Source organism: Chiloscyllium punctatum, chromosome 35 (assembly GCF_047496795.1).
Source record: "Chiloscyllium punctatum isolate Juve2018m chromosome 35, sChiPun1.3, whole genome shotgun sequence".
NCBI lineage: Eukaryota > Metazoa > Chordata > Chondrichthyes > Orectolobiformes > Hemiscylliidae > Chiloscyllium > Chiloscyllium punctatum.
The window spans coordinates 6,231,869-6,258,125 of NC_092773.1; the positions used below are offsets into that span (position 1 = coordinate 6,231,869).

The 26,257-nt window shown below is 47.8% G+C and overlaps 1 protein-coding gene across 2 annotated transcripts; it reads left to right on the forward strand.

Moving 5' to 3' along the window:
- The first annotated feature begins 738 nt into the window (after positions 1–738).
- Positions 739–24,970, forward strand: plpbp (pyridoxal phosphate binding protein). 2 transcript variants are annotated; one of them, XR_011953838.1, is made up of 9 exons: positions 739–840; positions 1,929–2,036; positions 6,314–6,349; positions 9,496–9,571; positions 12,898–13,032; positions 17,260–17,402; positions 21,873–21,971; positions 23,276–23,490; positions 24,111–24,968. XR_011953838.1 is itself a non-coding variant. In XM_072553874.1 (8 exons), exons 1-8 carry the CDS (start codon positions 748–750, stop codon positions 23,420–23,422), a joined length of 837 nt encoding a protein of 278 aa, XP_072409975.1. In that variant the 5' UTR covers positions 739–747; the 3' UTR covers positions 23,423–24,970. The 2 variants fall into 2 exon arrangements, 1 of the variants encoding a protein (XP_072409975.1); XM_072553874.1 differs by having other exon boundaries at positions 23,276–24,970.
- Positions 24,971–26,257: the final 1,287 nt, after the last annotated feature.

The window sequence follows — 26,257 nt, forward strand, 5'->3', positions numbered from 1 at the left end:
TGGTTTACCCCAACCACTGTTTGATTCAGTTCACTCCTGACACATGTGCATCATGACATTTATCTGCCCTCCCTCAGGGTCTGGGAGAAGGTAGACATGAGGTTGTGTGATATTTAACTTTGAGAAGTTAGTGTGAGGGAGGGAGCCCCTCAGGCTAACTGTCAATCACTCAGGAATCCCCGCCCACCTGACTGGGGAGTTCTGATTGAACTGTCAAAGGCTGAACAATGATTGGATAACCTGGGGGTGCTCTGGGGCATTCGGTGATTGGTCTGCAACGCTGCGCTGTGATTGGTTCGAGGACCGAGGTCTGCGGTTGGTTGGTTTTACCGCAGGGTGTGATTTGTCTGGATGCGGGAATTCAGTGAATGGTTAGATTGAAGCAGCTCGCTGATTGGTCAGGGTAAGGTTGCTGATTGGTTGAACTAAGAGCTCACTGATTGGTCGGACTGAAGGAGCGCGATGATTGGTCGGGCTGAAGGAGCGCGATGATTGGTCAGGCTGAAGGAGCGCGATGATTGGTCGGACTGAAGGAGCCCGATGATTGGTCGGACTGAAGGACCGCGATGATTGCCGGACTGAAGGAGCGCGATGATTGGTCAGGCTGAAGGAGCGCGATGATTGGTCGGACTGAAGGAGCCCGATGATTGGTCGGACAGAAGGAGCCCGATGATTGGTCGGACTGAAGGAGCGCGATGATTGGTCGGACTGAAGGAGCGCGATGATTGGTCGGGCTGAAGGAGCGCGATGATTGGTCGGGCGGTGATGGCGGCTGAAGTCGGTGTCCGGCTCCGGGCCGTCACTGAAAACATCAAGATCGCGACATCGAGGAGATCAGCGGTGAGGGGGCGTCAGTATGAAATAAACCCGTCAGTAAATGGTGATAGAGCCCGGGCCCGGGTCTGGGGGCGGGAGCGAGCTTCTGGAATGTTCTCCCGGGAATCCCCCGGAAGTAGGTAATCAGGGAATGGGATCCACTCGATCCCGGATCACAGCATTCAGGGGATTCTTATCCCTGCAGCCCCGAGGGCTCATAGACTGCGCTCGAGGGGCAGAATGGCCTCTTGCTTCCCTGAAGAGACCGGCCCCGGAGGTTGGGGAGGACCCTGACTCTGACCCCTGACCCTGACCCCGACCCCTGACTCTGACCCCGACCCCTGACCCTGACCCCGACCCCTGACCCCGACTCCGACCCCGACTTTGACCCTGACCCCGACCCTGACTCAGACCCCGACCCTGACTCAGACCCTGACCCTGACCCTGACTCTGACCCCGACCCCTGACTCTGACCCCGACCCCTGACCCTGACCCCGACCCCGACCCTGACTCTGACCCCGACCCTGACTCTGACCCCGACCCCGACCCTGACCCTGACCCCGACTCTGACTCTGACCCTGACTCAGACCCTGACCCCGACCCCTGACTCTGACCCCGACCCCTGACTCTGACCCCGACCCCTGACTCTGACCCCGACCCCTGACTCTGACCCCGACCCCTGAATCTGACCCTGACCCCGACCCTGACTTTGACCCCGACCCCGACTCTGACTCTGACCCCGACCCCTGACTCTGACCCCGACCCCTGACTCTGACCCCGACCCCTGACTCTGACCCTGACCCTGACCCTAACTCTGACCCCGACCCCTGACTCTGACCCTGACCCTGACCCTGACTCTGACCCCAACTCAGACTCTGACCCCAACTCCTGACTCTGACCCCAACCCTGACCTGACCCTGACTCTGACCCCAACCCCTGAATCTGACCCTGACTCTGACCCCGACCCCTGACTCTGACCCCGATCCCTGACCTGACCCTGACTCTGACCCGACCCTGACTCTGACCCCGACCCTAACCTGACCCTGAATCTGACCCCGACCCTGACTCTGACCCGTGTCTCTGACCATGTCTGTGTCTCTCTCTGTCCCCAGGCTCTCCCTGATGTCACGCCGCGCCTGGTGGCTGTTGGAAAGACCAAACCAGCGACCCTCATGATAGAAGCTTACCATCACGGCCAACGGCACTTTGGGGAAAACTATGTGAGTAACTGGTGGCTTCATCCCCCTTCCTTCCCGTTCCCCTGTCCTCATTAGGAGAGTGACAGGCATTGGAGCTGGTGACGCACCTCTTTGACCAAACACTTGCCGATGGAATTTACATTTGACTGTTTCCTCTGAGGGACCACCCGAAGGGGGAGATACATCTCCAACTCTTCGGAAACTGCAGCACACCACTGCAGGAGTGCAACACTGTCAGGTGCGCCTGCTAAATTCCTCTTCTCTTGTGGAGGTGAAGCATCCTATTCGATGACTTATTCAATTGTGTGCACTGGAACACTCTCGGGTTTGTAAAGTTGCTGTAATTCTCCATGTTGTTAGGCAGATGTCAGTGCTGTAACTGGACGGATACAGCTTGGTTAGGGAAATGGCAAGTTCTGGAGCACAATATTGCTGGAATATTGTCAGGACTCATCTGTGAGGGACACGGACAGGGGCATAGTGCACAGGGATGTTTGGGTGAGTTGCATTAGTCAGGGGTAAATGTAGAGAAATAGGATCAGGGAATGGGTCAGTGTGGACTTGTTGGGCTGAAGGGCCTGTTTCCATTGTAGGGATTCTATGATATCATATGGAGTGAATTGAATTGGCTGAAGACTGACATTGATGATGCTGAGAGCCATTGGAGGAGGTTGAGATGGATCATCTACATGGCCCTTCTGGCTGAAGAGTTTCGCAAATGCTTCCGCCTTATCTTTTGCACTGACATACTGGGGTCTTCTGTCATTGAGGATGTGGATATTTCTGTTGAATGGTCCACCACCATTCACAACTGGATGTGGCAAGACTGCAGAGCTGAGATCTGATCCGTTGGTTGTGGCATTGCTTAGCTCTGTCTATCACTTGCTGCTTATGCCATTTGACGCACAAGTAGTCCTGTTTGGTAGCTTCAACAGGTTGACATGAGATTCTCAGGTCTGCCTGATGCTGTTCCTGGCATGCCCATTGAACCAGGGTTAATTCCCTGCCTTGATGGTAATGACTGGGAGGTGGGGGGGATGGAAATAAGCCAGGCCATGAGGTTACAGATTGTGCTGGAGTAGTTTTGCTGCTGTTGAACACCTACAGCACCTAATGGATGCCCAGTCTCCAGTTGCTGGATCTGTTTTGAAGTCTGTCCCATTATGCATGGTGATACTGCCACACAAAACAATGGAGGGTATTCTCAATGTGAGGTTGGGACTCCATATTCACAAGGACTGTGCGGTGGTCCCTTTTACTGATCCTGTCATGGACAGATGTATCTGCAGCCAGCAGGTTGAGAAGATTGATGTCTTCCCTCCTTGTTGGTTCCTTCATCAACTGCCACAGACCCAATCCAGCAGCTGTGTCCTTTAGCACCCAACCAGCTTGTTCAGTAGTCCTACTGCTGAGTGACTCTTTGTGATGGACAATGAAATGCCCCATCCAGAGTACGTTTTGTACTCCTATCTCATCCTCAGTGCTTCCTCTAAATGTTGTTCAACATGGAGCAGTAATGATTGATCAGCTGAGGGAGGATGGTATGTGGTTTTCTTGCCCATGTTTAACCTGAAGCAGTGAGACTGCACGGCGTCCAGAGTCAACATTGAGGACTCCCAGAACAGCTGCCTCCTTACACTGTATCCCACTGTGCTGCCACCTCCCCTGGGTCTGTCCTGCTGGTGAGACAGGACATATCCAAGGCTGCTGATGGTGGCTGTGTCAGGCTCCTGCTGGATTAGTCTGTGAGACCGCTCTCCCAGTTTTGGCAGAAGCCACCAGGTGTTTGCAGGCTCGACAGGGTTCTTCCTGCTGTCGCCTTTTTGTCTGTACCTCAGTCAATACCAGGTCATCCATTTGGTTTCATTTCTTTGGTGAGACTTGGTAGTGATGGATGAAAGTGTGTCGTTTGCTTGGCCATTTCAGAGGGCAGTTTGCTTGGGTCTGGAGTCACATGTCAGGCAGATCCGGTGAGGATAGCAGATTTACTAAGACACATGTGGTTTTCTGACAATTGACAGTTGTTGTATGGTGAACGTAGATTCTTCATACCAGATTTTATTTTAAAGTTGAATTCAAACTACCCATCTGCTGTGGCAGGATTTGAACCCAGGTCCCCAGAACATAAACTAACTTTCCAGATTAACAGTCTGGTGATTTGTGCCACTTGGCCATTACCTCACCCTATCTCCATGTTGTCCCTTGAGAAGGTGGTGACAGCAGTTTTTTGTGGCTCTTGCTGTGCTGTTGGTATGTGGGCAAGAACTAATGATGAAAGGTTTTGTGTTGCACTAGATTGCGATCTAGAACATCGAACATAGAACATAGAAGAATACAGCGCAGTACAGGCCCTTCGGCCCTCGATGTTGCGCCGATCAAAGCCCACCTAACCTACACTAACCCACTATCCTCCATATACCTATCCAATGCCCGCTTAAATACCCATATAGAGGGAGAGTCCACCACTGCTACTGGCAGGGCATTCCATGAATTTACGACTCGCTGAGTGAAGAACCTACCCCTAACATCAGTCCTATATCTACCCCCCCTTAATTTAAAGCTATGCCCCCTTGTAATAGCTGACTCCATACGTGGAAAAAGGTTCTCACTGTCAACCCATCTAACCCCCTAATCATCTTGTACACCTCTATCAAATCACCCCTAAACCTTCTTTTCTCCAATGAAAACAACCCCAAGTGCCTCAGCCTTTCCTCATAGGATCTTCCTACCATACCAGGCAACATCCTGGTAAACTTCCTCTGCACCCGTTCCAGTGCCTCCACATCCTTCCTATAGTATAGCGACCAAAACTGCACACAATATTCCAGATGCGGCCGCACCAGAGTCTTATACAACTGCAGCATGACCTCAGGACTCCGGAACTCAATTCCTATACCAATAAAAGCCAGTACGCCATATGCCTTCTTCACTGCACTATTTACCTGGGTGGCAACTTTCAGAGATCTGTGTACATGGACACCAAGATCCCTCTGCTCTTCCACACTACCAAGTAGTCTACCATTAGCCCAGTAATCCATCTTTTTATTACTCTTACCAAAGTGAATCACTTCACACTTAGCTACATTGAACTCCATTTGCCACCTTTCTGCCCAGCTCTGCAGCTTCTCTATATCCCGCTGTAACCTGCCATATCCTTCCTCACTGTCTACAACTCCTCCGACTTTCGTATCATCCGCAAACTTGCTCACCCAACCTTCTAACCCTTCCTCCAGGTCATTTATAAAAATGACAAACAGCAATGGTCCCAAAACAGATCCTTGCGGAACACCGTTAGTGACGGCACTCCAAGATGAACCTTTGCCATCAACTACTACCCTCTGTCTTCTTCCAGAGAGCCAATTCCTAATCCAAACCTCCAACTCACCCTCAATGCCATATCTCTGTATTTTCTGCAGTAGCCTACCATGGGGGACCTTATCAAACGCCTTACTAAAATCCATATATACCACATCTACCGCTTTACCCTCATCTACCTCCTTAGTCACCTTCTCAAAGAATTCAATAAGGTTTGTGAGGCACGACCTGCCCTTCACAAAACCATGCTGACTATCCTTGATCACATCATTCTTATCCAGATGTGCATAAATCCTATCCCTTACAATTCTCTCTAAGACTTTGCCCACAACAGAAGTGAGACTCACTGGCCTATAGTTACTAGGATTATCCCTACTCCCCTTCTTGAACAAGGGAACCACGTTTGCTAGCCTCCAGTCCTCTGGCACTACTCCTGTCGACAAAGAGGACACAAAAATCAAGGCCAATGGCTCTGCAATCTCCTCCCTTGCTTCCCAGAGAATCCTAGGATAAATGCCATCAGGCCCAGGGGACTTATCTATTTTCACCCTTTCCAGAATTTCCAACACCTCTTCCCTACAAACCTCAAAGCCGTCCATTCTAATTAATTATGACTCAGTATTCATATCGACAACAATGTCCTGTTCCTGAGTGAATATTGACGAAAAGTATTCATTCAGCGCCTCCCCAATCTCTTCAGCCTCCACACGCAACTTCCCATTACTATCCTTGATTGGACCTATTCCTTCCCTAGTCATTCTTTTATTCTGCTGACGTTATGCAAGAACTGCTCCAAAGGTATCCCAGCCCTAATTCGCTTGGTGTGCAACTATGTGCAGTTGCAATGCACCTTGTGTTTCTGGCCTCGTGTGGGAATGAGAGTCAATGTTTAAGGTGGTAGATGGGTTTTCAATCAACTGGTTAGTCCTGACTGATGTTGGGTTTCAGATATTTTTGAGCTATCTCTCTGTTCTCACTCACAGGTCCAAGAGCTGGTGGAGAAAGCCTCTGACAATCAGGTACAGTAACTGTTGTTTCCCTTGCTTTGAGTGATTTGATGTGACTTATTCATTGCCGTGTGGATTTTATCCCAAAATGCAGTGAAAAGTGTTGTGTGGTGTTGCTACTCTCCAGTGCCATCTTAAAACTCAGAAAATAAAACCAAACCATGGGATAGAAAGGCAGCAGGATAGAGAAATGAAGAAAAAATGTTCACCTTTATTGTTAATTGGTTTGCCATGGGCGACGAGCCTGGTGATCAGGCATGAGTCCTCCTCGATGCCCCACTGCCAGAGGAATGGAAGTTACCCACTCTTCAGGGTCATCTTATCTCCACCCACACCCTCAGCACTGAGTCCTTGCTGGCCTTGTCAATGCAGTCACCACCACCACTGGGTACTGCATTGGCTCAAACATGACTCTGCCACCACCAGGTGTCTGGGCCATTTTGTGACTGTGCCGGTCTCTCTTGACACTGTGCCAAGCCCTGGGTCCCCTTGAGATAACATCGGGTTACATCAAACTGGGACACCTTGCTGACCACACCAAGTTGCCTTGTTTCATCTATTGTGAGTAACATTTCCTCACCCCTCCCTTCTTAGCAGATCCAACCCTTGAAGAGAAAGGCATTTTCTCCTGTTCCAAATGGACATTCCTGATTTTATAATGGTGACCCCGACGTTTACGTTCTCCTGTAAGAGGAAACCACTTCTCCAGTGTGAAAATCCTTTGGAATTTTGTTTCATTCAAGTTGCCTCTTAGTTTCCTTAACTTCGGCAGATGGAAGCTTTGTTTGTCCAACATTTTCTCAAATGACGATTGGTCCATTTTATGTACAAGTCTGCTAAATCTTCTCTGAACTACTTCCAAGGTATATCCTTACTGAAGTAAGCTGATCAATACGGGCTACAGTACTCTAGATATGGTCTCACCAATGCCCTGTTGAACTGATTATAAATTGGGAATCACTTGGATTGGTAGCTGGTTTGTCATGCAAACAGCATGGGTTCAATTCCTGCCCTGGCTGAGGTTACCATGAAGGCCTCTCCTTCTCAACCTCTCCCCTTGCATGAGGTGTGTCGCCCTCAGGTGAAACCACCACCAGTTGTCTCTCTTTCTATCTCTCTGTCTGTAGTGAGGGAGCAGCCCGATGATCTGGTAAGTCTGTGGCAACTTTAGCTCTTATGACTGAAACGTATGACAATCGCACGAAGCAACTCCACCGTCCCGTGGCCTAACACTTCCACTCCCACACCCAATCCCATTTCGCCAAGGTTATGCAGGTGCTGGGCCTCCTCCCGACGCCTGGAGGAAGAACACCTCATCTTCCACTTTGGGACCCTCCAACCCCACGGGATTAATGTGAATTTCACCAGTTTCCTCAGTTCCCCTCGCCACCTTATTCCAGATACAATCTTCCAACTCGGCACCAGCCTTGTCCTACCTGTCCACCTTCCTTCTTACCTATCCACTCCACCCTCCGCTCCAACCTATCACCATTACCCCACCTCCATCTACCTATCGCACTCTCAGCTATCCTCCCCTAAGCCCCACCCCTTCCCATTTATCTCTCTACCCCCCAGCCCACAAGCCTCATTACTGATGAAGGGCTTATGTCTGAAACATCGATTCTCCTGCTCCTCGGATGCTGCCTGACCTGTTGTGCTTTTCCAGCACCACACTGTCGACTCTGATCTCCAGCATCTGCAGTCCTCACTTTGTCCTCCCTAAAGCTTATCCTCCCTGCCCCTGCATTCAATTCCCCTCCCCCAGTAAATGGTGAGAATATGTTAGCTTTCTGTACCTGGGTAATAACCTTCTGCAATTCATGCATAAGGACACCCAGATCTGTCTGCATCTCTGATCTCTGCAATCCCTCACCAGTTAATTATATGCTTCCTTTTTATTATTTTTGCTCAAATGGGCAATTTCACATTTTCCCACATGGTAATCCCTATGTCAGATATTTGCCTACTTGCCCTGTTCTAACTTAAATAAAAAAGCTTCTGGCATTTTCTTCATGACAGATATGAGGCTAACAGGCCTGTAGATTCCTGCTTTCTGTCTCCCTCTATTTGAAACAAGTTAAATTTGCTGTCGACCAAATCAATGGAGTTTTGGGAAATGTAAAATAACACATCGACTATTTCACTGGCCACTTCTTTCAACATCTGAGTATGATGTCCACCAGGACCCTAGCTCCAGATAGCTCACAGCTGCAGCAGTTTACTCAGTGCCCGTTCTCTAGTGAGTGTGATTTTCCTGGGTCCCTCCCTTCGTTCCATCTGCTGTTTTTATCACTGTTTCTGGGATATTACTTCTAACTTCGAGAGTTAAGACTGATGCAAATTCCAGTTCAATTTATTTGCTGTAACCTTATTTTCCCCTAATAATTCTCTAATCACACACTGTATAGGACCAACACTCAGTCTGTCAACTCTTTTCTCTTTCAAATATGTATAGAAACTCTTACTGTCTGTTTTTATATTTTTGTCTAGCTTTCTCTCATAGTCGAACTTTTCCATGTATTTATTGTTGGATCATTCTTTGCTTTTTGTGTATCCTAATCAGTCTTCTGACCTGCCAAATGTTTGCCCAATTGTACAGTTTTTCACTTGCCTTGATACCATTTTTAATATTCTGATTTACCATGGATGGTGGGTTCATCTCCTGGAAGTTTTCTTGCTCTTGGGATTATATTAATTAAAGTCCAAGAGGTTGTCTCCAAATGGCCTGATCTCCATGGCAAGTTGTGTGCCTAACCAATCTGGGATTCATCTGAATTCAGCAAGAGTTTATCCTTCAACAGATTGTCTATCTGTGTCACTACAAGATAATTTCTTCTCCATCCCTAACTGTTCTTCAGGAACTGCTGGAAGCGTGCTGGATTGAATCACAGCAGTTTGTCTGCTGAAGATCCTCTCCCACAGCATTCAGAAAGGCATTTTTGAGGATGTGTCAGCTGACAAAGTGTAATTGTCAGAATGAGATGGGTGTGTGCAGACATACATCTGTAGATGACATTGCTGTGAACAGTATTGATGTGCATCTGTTGCTGTATTTCTTCATGGGGGAATTGATGGTGTTTCTTGAAATGCTGACATGATGCATGAACCCGTTGGTTCGGCCTGATCATCTAACTGACTCCGTTTCTCCCTGGTTGCAGATTCTCTCTGTGTGCCCCGACATCAAGTGGCATTTTATCGGACACCTGCAAAAAAACAATGTCAACAAGTTGATAGGTAATGCTGCAGACGGCTTGGCTGTGTGTCTTACTCACTGCGGAGTTAGGGATTTATGGTAGCTCTCTTCTGATGACTGGCTGCTGGTTTTACATGCGTTGGTCAATTGAGGAGTAACTAGTGGTGGCTATGAGATTGTTTATGTCTCCTGACAGGGCAGATGAGCTGTGGACTTGAATGTCTCTTCAGCATTTGGGATTGCAGCACTCCAAGTACATCAGGAGTATAACCTTGGTTACACACCAAGGTCTCAGGGTGGGACTTGAACTGTCACTTTATGGCTTAGGAATTGAGAGTGAGTGCAGATGAACACGAGGCTGCAGAGTTGGTGTAGGAGGGAGGCTTCAGATACGTGCATCATTGGGATACCTTCAGGGGAAGGTGGGACCTTTACAAGGAGGACGGGTTGCACCTGAACTGGAGGGGCACCAATATCCGAGGCAGAAGGTTTGCGAGAGTTCTGCGAGAGGGTTTAAACTAGTTTGGCAGAGGGAGTGGGAAGCAGAGCTAGGGATCAGAGGATGGGGTAGCTGGTGAATAGGCAGATGCAGCGTGCAGAGAATCTGTGAAGAAGGCTAGACAGGTGATTGGGCAAAGTTGCAGTCAGTGTGATGGGTTAAAGTGTGTCAGTTTTAATGCAAAAAATGTCAGGAAAAACGGGGAGGGACTTAGAGCATGGATCAGTACTTGAAGCTATGATGTTGTGGCCATTGTGGAGACTTGGGTATTCCAGGGGGCAGGAATGGTTGTTGGATGTTCCGGGGTTTAGATTCAAAAGGAATAAGGAGGGAGGTAAAAGAGGTGGGGAGTGGCATTGCTAATCAGGGATAGTATCACAACTGCAGAAAGGGAGGTAGTCGAGGAGGGTTTGTCTAGAGAGTCACTATGGGTGGAAGTCAGAAACAGGAAAGGCACTGTCACTTTATTGGGAGTTTTCTATAGAACCCTCAATAGCAACAGAGACATGGAGGAGCAGATTGGGAGGCAGATTTTGGAATGGTGCAGAAATAAAAGGGTTGTTGTCATGTCACACTTTCCTAATATTGATTGGAACCTCCTTAGTTCAAATACTTTGGATGGAGCAGTTCTTGTCAGGTGTGTCTAGGAAGGGCTCCGATGAGAGGTAGGTAGGCCGATGAGAGGGGAGGCCATTATTGGATTTGGTGCTTGTAAACAAACCAGGTCAGGTGTCAGATCTCTCGGTGAGAGAGCATTTCAGTGATAGTGATCACAACTCCCTGACCGTTACTATAGTCATGGAGAGGCAAAGGAGAAGACAGTATGGGAAAGTATTTAATTGTGGTGGGGGAATTACAATGCTATTAGGAAGGAACAGTGGAGCATAAATTGGGAGCAGACCTTCTCAGGGAAATGCACGATAGAAATGTGGAGGTCGCTTCAGGAGCAAGCACTTGTTGCAACTGTTGGATAGGTATGTCCCACTGAGGCAAGGAAGGGATGGTAGGGTGAAGGATACTTGGGTGACAAGAGATATGGAACATCTAGTCAGGAGAAAGAAGGAAGCTTACTTAAGGCTGAGGAGGAAAGGATCAGACAGGGCACAGGACAGTTACAAGGTAGTCAGAAAGGAACTGAAGAGTGGAGAGCGAGAAGGGGGCATGAAAAAACTTTAGCAGGGAGGATTAAGGAAAACCCCAAGGCCTTCTACACTTATGTGAGGAACAAGAGGATGGCCAGAGTGAGGGTCGGGCCAATCAGAGATAGTAGAAGGAACTTGTGCCTTGTGTTAGAGAAGGTAAAGGAGGTTCTTAATGAGTATGTGGTTCAATATTCACTGTTGAGAGGGACCTTGTCATGTGTGAGGACAGCGTGAAACAGGCTGACATGCTTGAACAGATTAATGTTAAGGAGGATGTGCTGGAAATTTAGAAAAATATAAGGATGGATAAGCCCCGTGGGCCAGACGGGATATATCCAAGGTTATCACAGGACGCAAGGGAAGAGATTGCTGCACCTTTAGCCATGATCTTTACATCCTCACTGTCCACTGGAGTAGCATCAGATGATCGGAGGCTGGCAAATATTATTCCCTCCTTCTAGAAAGGGAATAGGGATAATCCTGGGAATTACAGGCTAATCAGTCTTATGCCTGTGGTCGGCAAATTATTGGAGAGGATTCTGAGAGACAGGATTTATGGTTACTTGGAAAACTATAGTTTGATTAGCTTTGGTCAGCATGGCTTTGTGAGGGGCAGGTCATGCCTCACAGACCTTAGTGAATTCTTTGATGATGTGACAAAACACATTGATGAAGGTAGAGCAGTGGATGTGGTGTATATGGTTTTTAGCCAAGTGTTTGATCAGGTTCCCTGTGGTGGGCTCATGTAGAAAGTAAGGAGTAAAGGAAACCTGGCTGTCTGGATACAGAATTGGCTGGCCCATAGAAGACAGAGGGTGGTAGTACATGGGGAGTATTCAACCTGGAGCTCGGTGACCAGTGGTGTTCAACAGGGATCTGTTCTGGCACCTCTGCTCTTTGTGATTTGTATACATGGCTTGGATGAGGAATAATAAGTTTGCCAATGACACGAAGGTTGGTGGAGTGGTGAGTAGTGTGGAAGGCTGTTGGAGGTTGCAGTGGGACATTGACAGGATGCAGAACTGGGCTGAGAAGTGGCAGATAAAGTTCAACCTGGATAAATGTGAAGTGATTCAGTTTAGAAGGTCAAATTTGAATGAAGAATACAGGGTTAAAGGCAGGACTCATGACCGTGTGGAGGAATAGTGCGATCTTGGGTCCCTGTCCATAGATCCCTCCAAGTTGCCACCCAAGTTGATAGGGTTGTTAAGAAGGCATATGGTGTGTTGGCTTTCATTAGCAGGGGGACTGAGTTTAAGAGCCATGAGGTTATGCTGCAACTCTATAGAGCCCTGGTTAGATCACACCTGGAATATTGTGTTCAGTTCTGGTCGCTTCACTGAAGGAAAGATGGAAAATGAAGGGAATGTGGGTTAGGTTGATCTTAGAGTAGGATGAAAGGTCAGCACAACATCGAGGGCCGAAGGGCCTGTACTGTTCTATGTTCTATCTCCCCACACCATCATAGCTGATAGCCTATGAGACTGAAGCTCTTGGAAGCAGCAGTGAACTCTTGCTTCAGTTCACATTAGTCAGGTGGTGGGAACTCAAACACAAGCAGGCTCTTGGTTAGCAATCTGATGCAGTATTTGTGAAAGCAGTTTGTTCCTAACAGTGTTGTATTGGTCATTCATGGGGGATTGAACTCACGCACAGGAGTCTCTCTTTCCAAACCTTCAGTCTGTTGACAGATACCTTTTTTATCTTTGTGAACCTCCCTTGATAGGTGCTCCCAACCTGTTCATGATTGAGACCATTGACTCCATCAAACTTGCTGATAAAGTCAACCAAGCCTGGCAGAAGAAGCAAGCTGCTCAGAGGTTGAAGGTGATGGTCCAAGTCAACACCAGTGAGGAAGACAGTAAGTACAGGGTCACAGGGACAGGGTTTGAATGTCCCTGTGATGGGGTGAGAGTTCTTTCTCTGCCAGTTTGCTGTTGAAATCTTTATGTCAGTCTTCTAAGGTTTGGCCATGTTCTGTTAGCTTGTGAAGTATGGTTGAATGTTTGTGCAGAACTCTTTTGAAGGTGGCAGAACAGTTTGAGAGCAATTCATCAAGTATATTGTACCACAGGCTTTATTAACAGGCACAGAGAGGAGACCAGCGAGGAGGTGATGTTGAACTTGTATAAGATGTTTGTGTGATCTCAGCTGAAGTCATGTCTTCAGTTCTGGGTGTGGCTCTTTGCAAAGGATGTGAGCACAGTGAAGACAGTGGCAAAGAGGTTCCTGTGAATGGCTCCTGAGGTGAGGACTTTCAGAAGTTAGGAGTAAAAATCAAAACAAACTGCAGATGCTATAAATCAGCGTTCTGAAGAAGGGGTCAATCGATCTGAAATGTTAACTCTGAATTCTCTGTACAGATGCTTCCAGACCTGCTGAGCTTTTCCAGCCATTTCTGTTTTTGTTTCTGGAGAAGTTGGAGCTGTTTTCATTGGACAAAACAGGAGGAGATTTCCTGGTAGAATTGACAATGATGAGCAGAGTTAGAGAGTGAGGAACTGGACCCACCAGTCGTGAAGGGACCAAGAGCGAGAAGGTATGGATTGAAGACTGAAAAGTGACATGAGGAAAAGCAGTTTGGGGCACTGAATGACTAACGTCTGGAATGCACTGCCTCATTATGTGAAGTTGGATCTGATGGAGGTGTTCTGAAGGGATTGAGAGTGTTCACTGCAAGGTTATTCAGCCATGTCTCCTTCCTAAGCACCTGCCCATGAAACCACCTTATCCTGTATGGACTGCAGAAAGACTAAACTGACTCTCTGCCATCTGCAGACCTCACTTTCTCCTATGGTTGGGATGCAGCTGTAGAACATGTTGCTGAGGTCCTATTCCAGTTTTTGGGTTTCCTGATGAACATTGCGGTGCAGTGAATCCAGTTTGTGTGGGAATCACCTTCCGAATCCCTCCCTGGGCCTAATTGGATCTGACAGGCAAAAGTGAGTGGTGCTGGAAAAGCACAGCAGGCCAGACAACACCCCAAGGAGCAGGAATATCGATGTTTCGGGCAAAAGCCCTTCATCAGGAATAGAGGCAGAAAGGGTGGAGAGATAAATGGGGGGATGGGGCTGGGGAGGAGGTAGCAAAGAGTACAGTAGGTGAATGGGGATGGGGAGAAGGTGATTGGTCAGAGGGGAGGGTGGAGTGGATAGGTGGAAAAGAAGATAGGCAGTTAGGACAGGTCATGGGGACAGTGCTGAGCTGGAAGGTTGGAACTAGGGTGAAGTGGGGGAAGGGGAAATGAGGAAACTGTTGAAGTCCACATTGATCCCCTGGGGTTGAAGTGTTCCGAGGCGGAAGATGAGGCGTTCTTCCTCCAGGCGTCTGGTGGTGAGGGAGCGGCGGTGAAGGAGGCCCAGGACCTCCATGTCCTCGGCAAAGTGGGAGGGGGAGTTGAAATGTTGGGCCACGGGGCGGTTTGGTTGATTGGTGCGTGTGTCCAGAGATGTTCCCTAAAGCGCTCTGCTAGGAGGTGTCCAGTCTCCCCAATGTAGAGGAGACCACATTGGGAGCAACGGATACAATAAATGATATTGGTGGATGTGCAGGTAAAACTATGATGGATGTGGAAGGCTCTTTTAGGGCCTTGGGTGGGGGGGGGGGGATGTGGGCGCGTGGGCGCAGGTTTTGCAATTCCGGCGGTGACGGGAAGGTGCCAGGATTGGAGGGTGGGTTGTTGCGGGGGTGGGGAGGCTTTGACCTGACCCGGTAGTCAGGGACACCAACCCCCCCCCCACTCCCCAAAACATTACCTACCGTGTCTGTTCCTGGATCCTGGTGGCTGTGTTTGAGCTGATTCATTGAGAAGTCGTGCAGACAGTACTGACTTGGCTGCTTACTGGGCTTGTTTTACAAAAAACTGGTTAGACAGGCTTGTCTCCTGCTTCTGGGAGGGATGTGAGGTTGATGTGTGGTTATTCATACCATTAAAATTGAATTAAACAAAATCTTGAATAGAAGGGATGAAAGTGTTGTGGATGTGGGGCGGGTGGGTGCAGACAGGAAAGCAGAGCTGACCCAGGATGGTACAGTGGCTCATTGGTCAGCGCTATGATCTCATGGCGCCAGGAACCCAGGTTTGATTCCACCCTCGGGCCACTCCCTGTGTGGAGTTGAGACATTCTCCCCGTGTCTGCGTGGGTTTCCTCCCACAGTCCAGAGACTTGCAGTTGAGGTGGATTGGCCATTCTAAATGGCCCAAAGTGTTGAGGGATGTGCAGGAAGGTGGGTTAGCTGTGGCAAATGTAGAGATTGGTTATGGGGAGTGGGTTATGGGCGGGATGCTCTTCACAAGATTAGTGTGGACTCGATGGGCCAAATGGCCTGCTTCCATACTGTAGGGATTCTGTTCTCTCCTCTCACCTGCGGCGTCTATCTTCCCCTGCCCTCCCTCTCTCTATCCCTCCCTCCCTCCCTCCCTCGTACGTTCTCGTAAATAGAGCGCATTCAGCTTAGCCAGGCCCCATCTAGTGGCAGATACTGGTCATTGCAAATATCTGGGCTACCTGCAGTAACCAACATCAGCCATAGGATGGGGCTCAGCCCATGAGGGTGAATTCAGAATGTCTGGGAGAGGGGGAAGGTAGGAGAAGATAAACAGACCCTGGAGGTGAAAGGAGAGAACAGGAGGCAAGGCCATAGATGAGCAATACTCTGGAACAAGGTGGGGCTGGCCCTGAAGCCAAGGATGGCAATGGGAAAGAGATTGAGGACAAGAATGGAAACGTTTGGGGGTTTCCATAGGAGAAAGGCTGGTTGTGGTGCAGGGATACTGAAATTTGGCTGGCGGTGTGAAGTGAATATATTGACTCTGTTTAATAAGAACAATGTGAAGGGAGTCAACATGAAGTGGGGACTAATTGAAGGAGGATGTGGTGTTGCATGAGGGATGAGTCGAAGCCAGGGAAGCAGGAGAAATCTTCGAAGAGTGCAGCGCATGAACAGAGGAGAACTTTGCTAAATATCTCATCTGAAAGGTGATCTGTATGACACGACAGTGGTTAGTGAGTTGTGGAGTGACAGTGTCAGCTGGAGTCTTGATCTTCAAATCTCTGGAGAGGGTTTTGAAGCCAGGACCATTGGATTGAGAGAGGTTTGGAAGCAGGAGGTGACTCATTGTCACTCAGAGCATACAGGAGGAACAATGCAGGGGTTTCTCAAAGGGGAAAGTGATGGGTAAGTGAGAGTGCTGGAGCAAGGTTGAGAATGTGTGTTGAGAAGGTGCTTCCTGTTGTTGACTCTGGAGTTGAAGGTGCTGTTGCAGTCTCCCTGTTTGTTCTGAATTGCTTCACACTGAATTTCAGCAGAGTTTATGGTCATCTGGGTTCCTGATCAATGTGTAATTGTAGGTCAGGAATATTTGCAAAGTAAATGCAGGAAATATAATTGAGCCTTGAGTTTGTGAAGGTTAGTTTTGGAATGATCAACGGTTTGATGAAACAGTCCTTCAGGGCAGCATCAGGTTTTGGTGCCTTTGCAGTTGGGGGGATAAGGAGACTGCAGGTGTCTGGACCAGTTCATGGTTTTCCTTTCGACCTGTGAACTCCAGGGACCTCCACAAAGCTGTACTTCTCTTCAATAACTGGACAAGCACAGATGCAGGGAATGGGGAGGAGGGGGTCTGGCCAGGCCAGAGGACTGGGAGCTCAGCTGGCTGGCATTTTTGCGGCATGTTAATTGTGTTTTAAAACAAAACCCTACCAGCAGCATCAAACACAACTTGAAATCACTGTACTCGAAGAGATGTTAGTAATGTGTGATCTCTGGCTCGGTCAGGCATGTTTTCTGTGTCTTCAAGGAAGGAAGCAAAGCTGTGAGACGGAAGTTTAGGGAGGGACTGTGAAGCAATTGCTGTCGATGATGAGGTGGTGAAAAGGGACAAAATGGAGGAGCACTGTGAGTGAAGAAGATCGCAGGAGAGGTTCTGGAGGAACTCTGCAACAAAGATGAGGAATTTTGTTTGAGGTGCCTGTGTCGTTGTAAGCAGGGGTAATCAAGAGAGCAGGCTGGGGGTGGGGGTTTCTGGAGCAGATGGGGGAGCTGGCCTGTGCTTGGTCTGCTTGTCACTTACTTTTTGTTTTCCCAGGCAAGCATGGGCTTTCTGTGGAGGAGACTGTGGATACAGTCCGGCACATCCTCAGCAACTGCCCCTGCCTAGAATTTGTCGGGCTGATGACTATCGGAAGATATGGCTATGACCTGAGTCAGGGGCCCAATCCTGACTTCCAGGTAAAAATGGATACAGGCTTGTTCTTCTATCATATCCTTACAAACTCGGGACGTGCCAAAACACTCGAACGCTCAACCGAGTATTTCTGAAGTGTTGCGATATGGTGTGTTGGTAGGTGACAGTCCATTTACATACTGCAGGATCCCACTAATGACTGGAGAAGGAGTGTCTGTGCTGTTGGTTGAGCAATAAAATTGGCCCAGGGCAGTAGGGAGAACTTTGCTGCTCCTGTTCACAAAGTGTTCAAGTACTTTTGAGATCCAGCTTCTAGAATAGGCTGTTGGGGGAGTTTGTCTGAATTCCTTTGGCAGTGCTGTGCTCCCTCAGTATTGTAGAAAATGTTTCAGGTTTTAAATTTGTGTTCCTTTTGAATTGGACTTGAGGTTGTCAGGCTGATGTGACAGGAATTTCACAATGATATTTGGATAGCTTGTGGAATGCTGTAACCACTTTGCCTCAAGCGCAGGTTCTGTAGAAACTCCTGCTTCCACACAATAAAAGCTAAAGATGCTGGAGCATAATCCACAGGTGAAGTAGCGCAGAGAGAAGGAGCTAAACATGGAGGTGCATCACCTTTTGTCAGGACATGTCACAATATTATTGAAGGGCGGATCAGACTCAGCAATCTCGTTTCTCTGTGTTTGTAACTGCGATTGCTCCAGAGTAGAGCTGCCTTTCAGCTGTCAAGCTGTAGAAGCTAAAGATGAGAACACATCTCGATCAGTACTGAGCCTCCGGGCCTTGTGAGTTGTCAGTTCCTCTTGAAAGTTTGCCTTCTTGAATCAGGTGCCTCTCCCAGCATTGACCTTTGTTTCAGCAACTTTCTCAGTGTCTTCATCTGCTGCCTTGTCCTCGGGCAAAGGGTCACAATGGGGGCTCAGTGCCAGATTAACTGCTTCTCTTAATGTTATTTAAAAATAAGGGTGGCCTATTGAAAACAGAAGTGAGGAAATATTTTTTCCCCTGAGGGTTGCAAGTTTTTGGAATTCCCTTCATCAAAAGGGATCCTTAATTGTTATTCAGGTGGAGGTTGATGGATTGTTCATGACCGAGGGGCTGAAAGGTTCACGGGGATATGCAGGAATGTCAAGTTGAGGTTAACATCCGATCAGCCTTGATCTTGGTGAATGGTACAGCAGGCTCGAAGGGCGGAGTGGCCTACTCTCATTCCTCCTTTGTACGGTTAAATTGGAACACAGTTGTTTGGGACCAACCCAAAACAGCCATGAATCATCTGGTGCAGTATTGTTCAATTGGTTAAGAACATGCTACCTGTAGATTATCACATTTCTGATTTGATTTTTAAAAAGCTGAAGTGTTCTGATCCCCAATTGTCTGCTATTGTGAGTTTTATTTTTTTTCTCAATGTCATAAAAGCCCATGGAGTTCACAAGTGTTCTTCAGGGAAGGAAGTCTACTGTCCTCACCTGATCGACTGACATGTGACTTCAGGCTCACAGTAATGTGGTATGGTGACTCAACTATCCTCAGGGCAATTGGGGATGGACAGGCACATCCTCTGACACCCAAATCTTAGGAGTGAACGAACACAGCTCAGTAGGTCTGTTAGGTATGTTTTTTTAAAATCATTGACTTCCGTGGGTTCTGATTTACTGACCCACGTTTTGATACGTGTAAAGTGCATCGACTTGGTTTGGTGGTGATTTTGACTAAGCTTCAGCTGCACACACAGATTATGTCGTCATTACAATTTTGTGCTCCTTAGCACGACACTGGCCTGATTCTTTCTCATTATCCTGAGGCCATCAGCCAACCCATTCATGTTTTTGTTGGCAGGTACCAAGTAATATGAAATCCGGGCAAGTGAATGGGAGTTGAGATAATGATCAGCCATGATCTAATTCACTGTTGGAACAGGCTTCTTTTAATTCTTTTGGTTCTGGGATGTGAGCGTTACTAACTCCTTTCACCGATTTTGCCTGTCCCCAAGTGCCCTGGAGAGGGCACTGGTGAGCTGTCTTTTTTGTTTGATTTACACATGGAATGTGGTTACCTCCAGCTAGACCAGTATTTCCAGAGTTGAACAGCACGGAAACAGACCCTTCGGTCCAACCAGTCCATGCTGTACATCATCCCAACATAAACTCATCCCACCTGCCTGCTACTGGCTCATATCCCTCCAAATCTTTCCTATTCATGTACTTCTCCAAATGTCTTCGAAATGTTGTATTTATACCCACATTCACCACTTGCTTAAGTTCATTCCAAATGCAAACCACCCTCTGTAAAAAATTAAATCCTTCTCTTTTCACCTTAAAACTGGGTCTCCTAGTTTTGAAATCACCCATCCTCAGGAAAAGACAAGTCCCATTAACTCTCTCTACTCCCCTCATTATCTTATAAACTTCGAGGTCACCTCGCAACCTCCTCTGCTCCAGTGAAAAGAATTCCCTGCCTGTCCACTCTTTCTTTGTTACTCAAACCTTCCATACCTGGCAATATCCTGGTAAATCTTTTCTGAACCTTCTCCAGCTTAACAGTATCCTCCTTATTACCAGGCGACCAGAGCTGGACACAGTATTCCACAGTGAGGAGGCCTCACCAAAGGCCTGTACAACCTCAATATGATTTCCCAACTCCTATATTCACAGGACTGAGCAATAAGCAAGCATGCTAGACATCTTTTTACCCACCCTGTCAATATGTCACACAACTTCAAATAATTATGTCCCTCTGTTCTACAATAATACCAAATCCCTCCCATTCATTGTAGGAGCTCTACCCTTGTTTGTTGTACCAAAATGCAATACCTTGCATTGATCCTGATTGAATTCTCATCTGCCGTTTCTCAGCCCATGGACCCATTTCATCATGATCCCTTTGTAATCTTTGAAAACCTTCCTCACTGAATACAATGCCACCAATTCTGGTGTTACATGCAAACTTACTAACCATCCCTTCTGTATTCTCAGGCAAGTTATTTGTATAAATGACAAACAAAAGAGGACCCAACGGAATACCGCTGGTCACATGCCTCCAGTCCAAAAAGCAACCTTTCACCGCCACTCTGTCTCCTGCCATTTAGCCAATTCTGTATCCACTTGCCAAGCTCACCCTGAATCGCATGTAAACTAACCATTGTCTATCCCTAGTTGCCCAGAGGGCAGATAAGAATGAACCACATTGCTGTGGGTCTGGAGTCACATGTAAGCTAGACCAGGTAAGAATGGCACTTTGCTTCCTTAAAGGGCGTTAGTGACCCACTGCAGTTCTCGGTGTGTAGGTACATCCACAGTACCATGAGGGAGGGTGTTCCAGGATTTTGACCCAGCAACGCTGAAGAAACAGTCATTTATTTCCACATCAGGATAGTGAGTGTGGCTTGGAGGAGGATTTCTGTGTACCCACTGTAGGGACATTGGCCTTCTTGGGTGGTAGAGGTTGTGGATTTGGAAGGTGTTTTCTAAGTCAGTTGGCTGAGTTGATGCAGTGCATCTTGTAGATGATGAACCTTGCTGCTACTGTGACAGGAGTGAATGTTTAAGGAAGTGGATTGAATGCTGGTCCACATTGAGGGAGCAATTCTTCCTGTGCACTAACATCTTGTTCTGATAGACAAAGTTAAAAATCACACAACACCAGGTTATAGTCCAACAGGTTTAATTGGAAGCACACTAGCTTTCGGAGTGCTGCTCCTTCATCAGGTGGTTAACTTGGTGCATCCCAGTCCAACACTGGCATCTCCAAATCATTGTACTGGTAGAATGGCCTTGATGGAGGGAAATGTCCCAAGAGACTTAACAACAGTACCTGCCAGACAATCATGTGTGGAGATCCTGGGATAGGTGAACAAATGGATGATCAAACAGGGGTGTTTGAAGGAGCATTGTAAAACAGCAGCGAACTGCAGTGAGTCAGGGCCAAAACACCTGAAGGCCTGGTCATCATTGCTGAAAGACAAAGGTATTGCATTTGGAGGGGAGCACACAGCTCAGGTGGTTAGGAATTAAAAAGGAAGTGAAGAGAAGAGGGGAGGTCAGGGTCATGGGCTGTTGGAAAACTAGCATGGGAATTTCCTGAATTGAAATACTTTCAGACTGAGCAGCCGGGGAGGTCCCTAACTACAGCATTGATAGTCGAGTGGGATTTGATACGAATTCACCAAACTGCTGAGTCAAGTTTAAGGGGCTTAATCACCTTTCACTTCCTCTCCTGCAGTTTGTCTCCCTTCCAGCCTCCTTGTATCTTTGAGAATGCACATTGTTCCAAGCCTTCCTGTCATTTGATGCATTCCTGTGCTCGATTTGGTGGGGCTTGGTCAGACATCAGTCCTAGTTTTGCAATCCAGACTAATTCTGCTCGATGGGCTATGGTGTCTGTTCCTGGGTGATCCTACGTTGTGGAGAGGGTAGGAAATTTGCTCATCTGCCTCTGGGAAGAGCCCAGAGGCTACCATAGTGAGCACTGCATTCAACTCTTGACCCAAGTTCATTTCTTTGCCAATTCAGGTGTTGGTAACTCGTCGTAAGGAGCTGTGTGATCAATTAAACTTGCCTCTGGAAACAGTGGAGCTAAGCATGGGCATGTCAACAGACTACGAACATGCTGTAAGTCTCTCTAATTGTTCTGGATTTCCTCTCCAGTGGGTTTCTAATCTCTCATTTCCTTGCACAAATAAATATTTTTGGTTTTGACTCTAATGTGTTCCAGACTCTCTGTGTCGGGACAACTGATAATCTGGTGAGCAGGCAGCACACTCGCCTTAGTTCCTGCAGTGTCCCACAGTGACACAGCCCAGAATGTGGCAAAGGTCTCGGTTTCCTCATTGCCACTCAGTTACCTGAATGTGCTGCCCGTCCATGTGTCATTCACCATGAACCCAGGCCAGGGGCAAAGTTCAGCCACCAGCAGTGGTCGCTCAGCTAGGTGTGGGAGTGGCTTTTCCGCTCCCAACAGTCACACACTGGACTGGGATTCCTTCCTCTTCTGTCCCCTCCCCCGACTCCTGACCTCCTTCTATTAAAAGAACAAGCCAACTTGCATTTTTTATACTTCCTTTGACGTCCCAAAGTGCTTCACAGCCAATTAAATACTTCTGAAGTGTAGTCACATTGTGGTGTGGTAAGGAAAATTGGCAGCCAAGAAACACACAGCAAGATCCCACAAATATTAAATTAGGTGCTGGTGTTTTGACCCTGAGTTAAAGACCAACCAGCTGACAGTGTTGATCTGTCATTTGGACACGTGTGGACCATGCTGAAATACGATAGAGTTGTGAAACTCTGCTGGAGCTATCTCCATTGTGTTCTCCTCCCTACAGTCTTCATGTTGGCGTACCACCCTGCGATACCTGCAAATGGTGTTGACTTTGCTCGCACCTTTGTGCTTTCAGTACGTTGCTGGCCTTTGTTCCCAGCTGCTGAAAGAACTCGACTTCAGTTTGGCTGGAGCAACCAACTTAGTAGAGGGGAGATGGTGAGAATTGTTTTATGCTGTGAATTATCATTAGCTGCGTGAGAGGCCTTTGGGAGCAGTTCCAGTCGGAACAACTCAGTGAAGAGACAATTGCAGTGCGATGGGGAAGGATGTTGTTATGGGACTAACTGAATGGTCCTGTCAGTCCTAATGGTCAGAACAGTCTGCTCCTGTGTTTCAGCTAACTGATTCTCTGAGCTGATGTGGACTTTTTCTTTCAAAGATAAACTTTCCTGCAGTTGATAAAGTTTTTTGTTAAGAGCAACTCCACTGAAGTGGAGCAGGCAGGGCTGGCACAAGCCTGGCCCCACTTGTCTGGCGTAGGCAGACAGTTGTTTGGTGCAGGATAGGAGAATGTGTGTCTGTGTGGGAGAAGGGGAGGTGGGTATCGACCGAGGAGCACAGGACATTGTCCAATGTTTTTCTTTACTGGCAGATCGAAGTGGGGGCGACCAATGTGAGGGTTGGCAGCACCATCTTTGGAGAACGGACATACCCCAACAAGATGGGCACGGAGGAGGCCTCAAAGGAGGCAGGAGAGCCAGCGGAAATAGCGGGCAGAGTGACTGCTAAGGCACCTTGATGGACAAGCCAGGTGGAAGGGAGAGGACCTGCTCCCTTTCCACCCTTCACAGGAGTCTCTCTGAGAAGGTGCTCTTTCAGTTGAGCCTCAAACAGCAGTCCCTAGAGTTTTTAAATGATAGGTTTCAAAGGAAATAGTTATTGATATTTGATGGATCATGTTGGGTGTAAGTGCTGAAGGCCTTGGCCTTCCCACCCTTTCGTAAAGTCATACACTGATAACAACACTGGAACTTGCACTATAACACCAGAGACTTGCACTATTAATTATAAAATCACAAACTGATTGAGGACAGATGGAAGCCATTCAGCCCATTCATCTTGTGATGGTTCTCAAAGCACTGCCTAATGAATTCTAGTTTCCTGCTCTTTCTCATCACCCTGTGAACTATTCCTTTTCACAGATTTCACAAGCTCCTGTTCACAAGTCACAATTGAATCTGCTCCTACTGCCTGTTCTGGTGTCTGAAATAAAGACAAAGAGACAGCTCTTGTCAGCTCTGCTTCTCCAGCCAATCACTGTTGTCTGATAAAGTCTTCCTATTTATTCCGTTTGGCAATATGAGTTCAGTTTGCTTTAAAATGTACAAATTTAAAATGTCCTGCAAATAAGAAGGTGATCTCAATGAGGAGGGAGATGAAGCTGTCAGATGGTCTGATAAACTGAACTGGTTCCCTGTGTTCTGTAGGTGAGAGAGACCTGCCTTTGAAATGATGCCTACACGTGAGGCCAGTCCCACACCTTGAAATGGCCAAGCCACCTTCTCAAGGGGAACTTCGAGATGGAGAGTAAATGTAGACCTTATCGGCAAAAGTCACAGCCCTAAATAGTTCTGAAGCGTTAGTCCTTTTGCATGTGAAAGCAGCCACTCTGTCAGAACAGTGAAACTGGAGAGTGTGGTTTGGAGCAAACTCTCAACTTTGACCATCCATGGTCAGCAGGTGCCTTATTCTCCAGGTTCCCATCCCATCCTCTACCACCTTCACTGGGGGGAAGTAACCTTCAGGTACCTGCACCGTCTGATTGCACTGGTTCAAGAAGGTGGTGTAGGTGAAGAAGCAACTGGGAATGGCCTTGTCTTGTACACCCAGTGCCAATCTATGTTAGCTACCAGTCTGGCCATGTCTCCATTTTACAGTTGTCATTCTTTAACTGAAAAGACTTTCACTGCCTCACTCCTCTGTACATTCTTGTAAAAACCTTATGTTCCTCTAATTTTAGCCTGTTACATCTTCCCCTCGTACTCTCTTTGCCCCAGTATTGGCAGCGGTACCTGAGGCATGAACCTCTGAAATGCATTCCCTCAATCTCACCCATCTCTCTCTCTTCCCCCCCCCCTCCCCCTCCCTCTCTCCCCCTCGCTTCCCCCCCCTCTTTCTCTCTCCCTCTCTCTCTCTCTCTCTCTCTCTCTCTTTTACCCTCTCCCTCCCCCGTCTCTCTCCCTCCCCCGTCTCTCTCCCTCCCCCGTCTCTCTCCCTCCCCCGTCTCTCTCCCTCCCCCGTCTCTCTCCCTCCCCCCTCCCCCGTCTCTCTCTTTCTCTCTCTCTCTCTCTCTCTCTCTCTCTCTCTCTCCCCCCCCCCCCCCCACCCCAACTCTCTGCAACCCCCCCCCCCCCACTCCCCCCGGCTCTCTGCCCTACGCCCCCTTCTCTCTCTCTCTTCCCCCCCCCCCCCCCCACCTCCACATCTCTCTCTCCTCTTCTCTTCTCTCCCCCCCCCCCCCCCGTCTCTCCCTTTCTCTCTCTCTCTCCCCCGCTCCGTCGCTCTCCCCCATTCTCAGAGAAACTCCTTAAAACCTTTGACCAAACTTTGGCTGATCTGCCCTGGTAATACTGCTCATGGCTTGTTATTTTGTCTGCTGTCCCTGTGAAGCACCTTGGAATCTTGTACTGTATTAAGGGCACGATGTAAATGGAACTTGAATAAATGAACTGTTGATGATTGATGTCTTGCTGTGTCAATGAGTCACTGCTGGAATCAGGAGGATTTTGGCTGTGAGCCACACATAGACTGCAAAGAAGGCATTGAGATGGCTCCCTGTCATTGGCTGAGGATGGGTTTTTTGACACTTTCCAGCCCCATTTTAATTGTGATTCTCTCAACTATCGTAATGTACTTGGGAGAGTGAAGCAATGAAACTGGCTTTGTATGGTGTTGCAGCTTTCTGAAGGGATTCAGTCACCAGTGTGTCGACTAATCCTAATTCTCTTTGACTTCAATGTGGTTTGAAAGGATTGAGCATAAAGTATATATTGAAGTGGAGCAAGAGTCTCAGGTTTTGATTAAATATTGAAATGCGGTTGGCATCTGTAAAAGCTCAAGCTTTCTTCCTCTGTGTTTACAACTTGCTAAGAAGCTCAACAGTAATTTACAGTCAACACAGAGCTCACTGATTCCACATACAGGACAACCAGATGGACACATGAAGGAGGGCACCTGTCTGGAATATGAAGGTCACTGAGGATTTATCAAGCTGAATGGCCAACCTGTCTACTGGACCTTTGTTGTGTATCTGAAAGAATTTTACCAACACATACCACATTCTCTCAATGTTCATTCCAACCACACAACCCAAGCCATTCGCTTCAATATCAGTCAGATTCAGTCTTGTTACAGCACAGAAGGAAGCCATTCAGTCCAGCATGTCTTTGCAAGTCATAAATATCTGTCGAACCAAAGCCCGGTTTCCAGCTTTTGGCCGAATAGCTGTGGAGGCTATAACAGTGCAAGTGATTATCTGAACATTGCTTGGCTGTTACAAGGGTTTTTGACTTGAGCACCCATTCTGGCAGTGAGTTTCAGACTCTTGTCACCCTCTGAATATCAGTTTACCTCT

Coding starts and splice junctions, on each gene's coding strand:
- plpbp (XM_072553874.1), top strand. CDS start 748: ATGATTGGTCGGGCGGTGATGGCGGCTGAAGTCGGTGTCCGGCTCCGG. Junction 6,350..9,495: donor AGAAAGCCTCTGACAATCAG/GTACAGTAACTG, acceptor CCCTGGTTGCAG/ATTCTCTCTGTGTGCCCCGA. Junction 21,972..23,275: donor CAACAGACTACGAACATGCT/GTAAGTCTCTCT, acceptor CTTTACTGGCAG/ATCGAAGTGGGGGCGACCAA.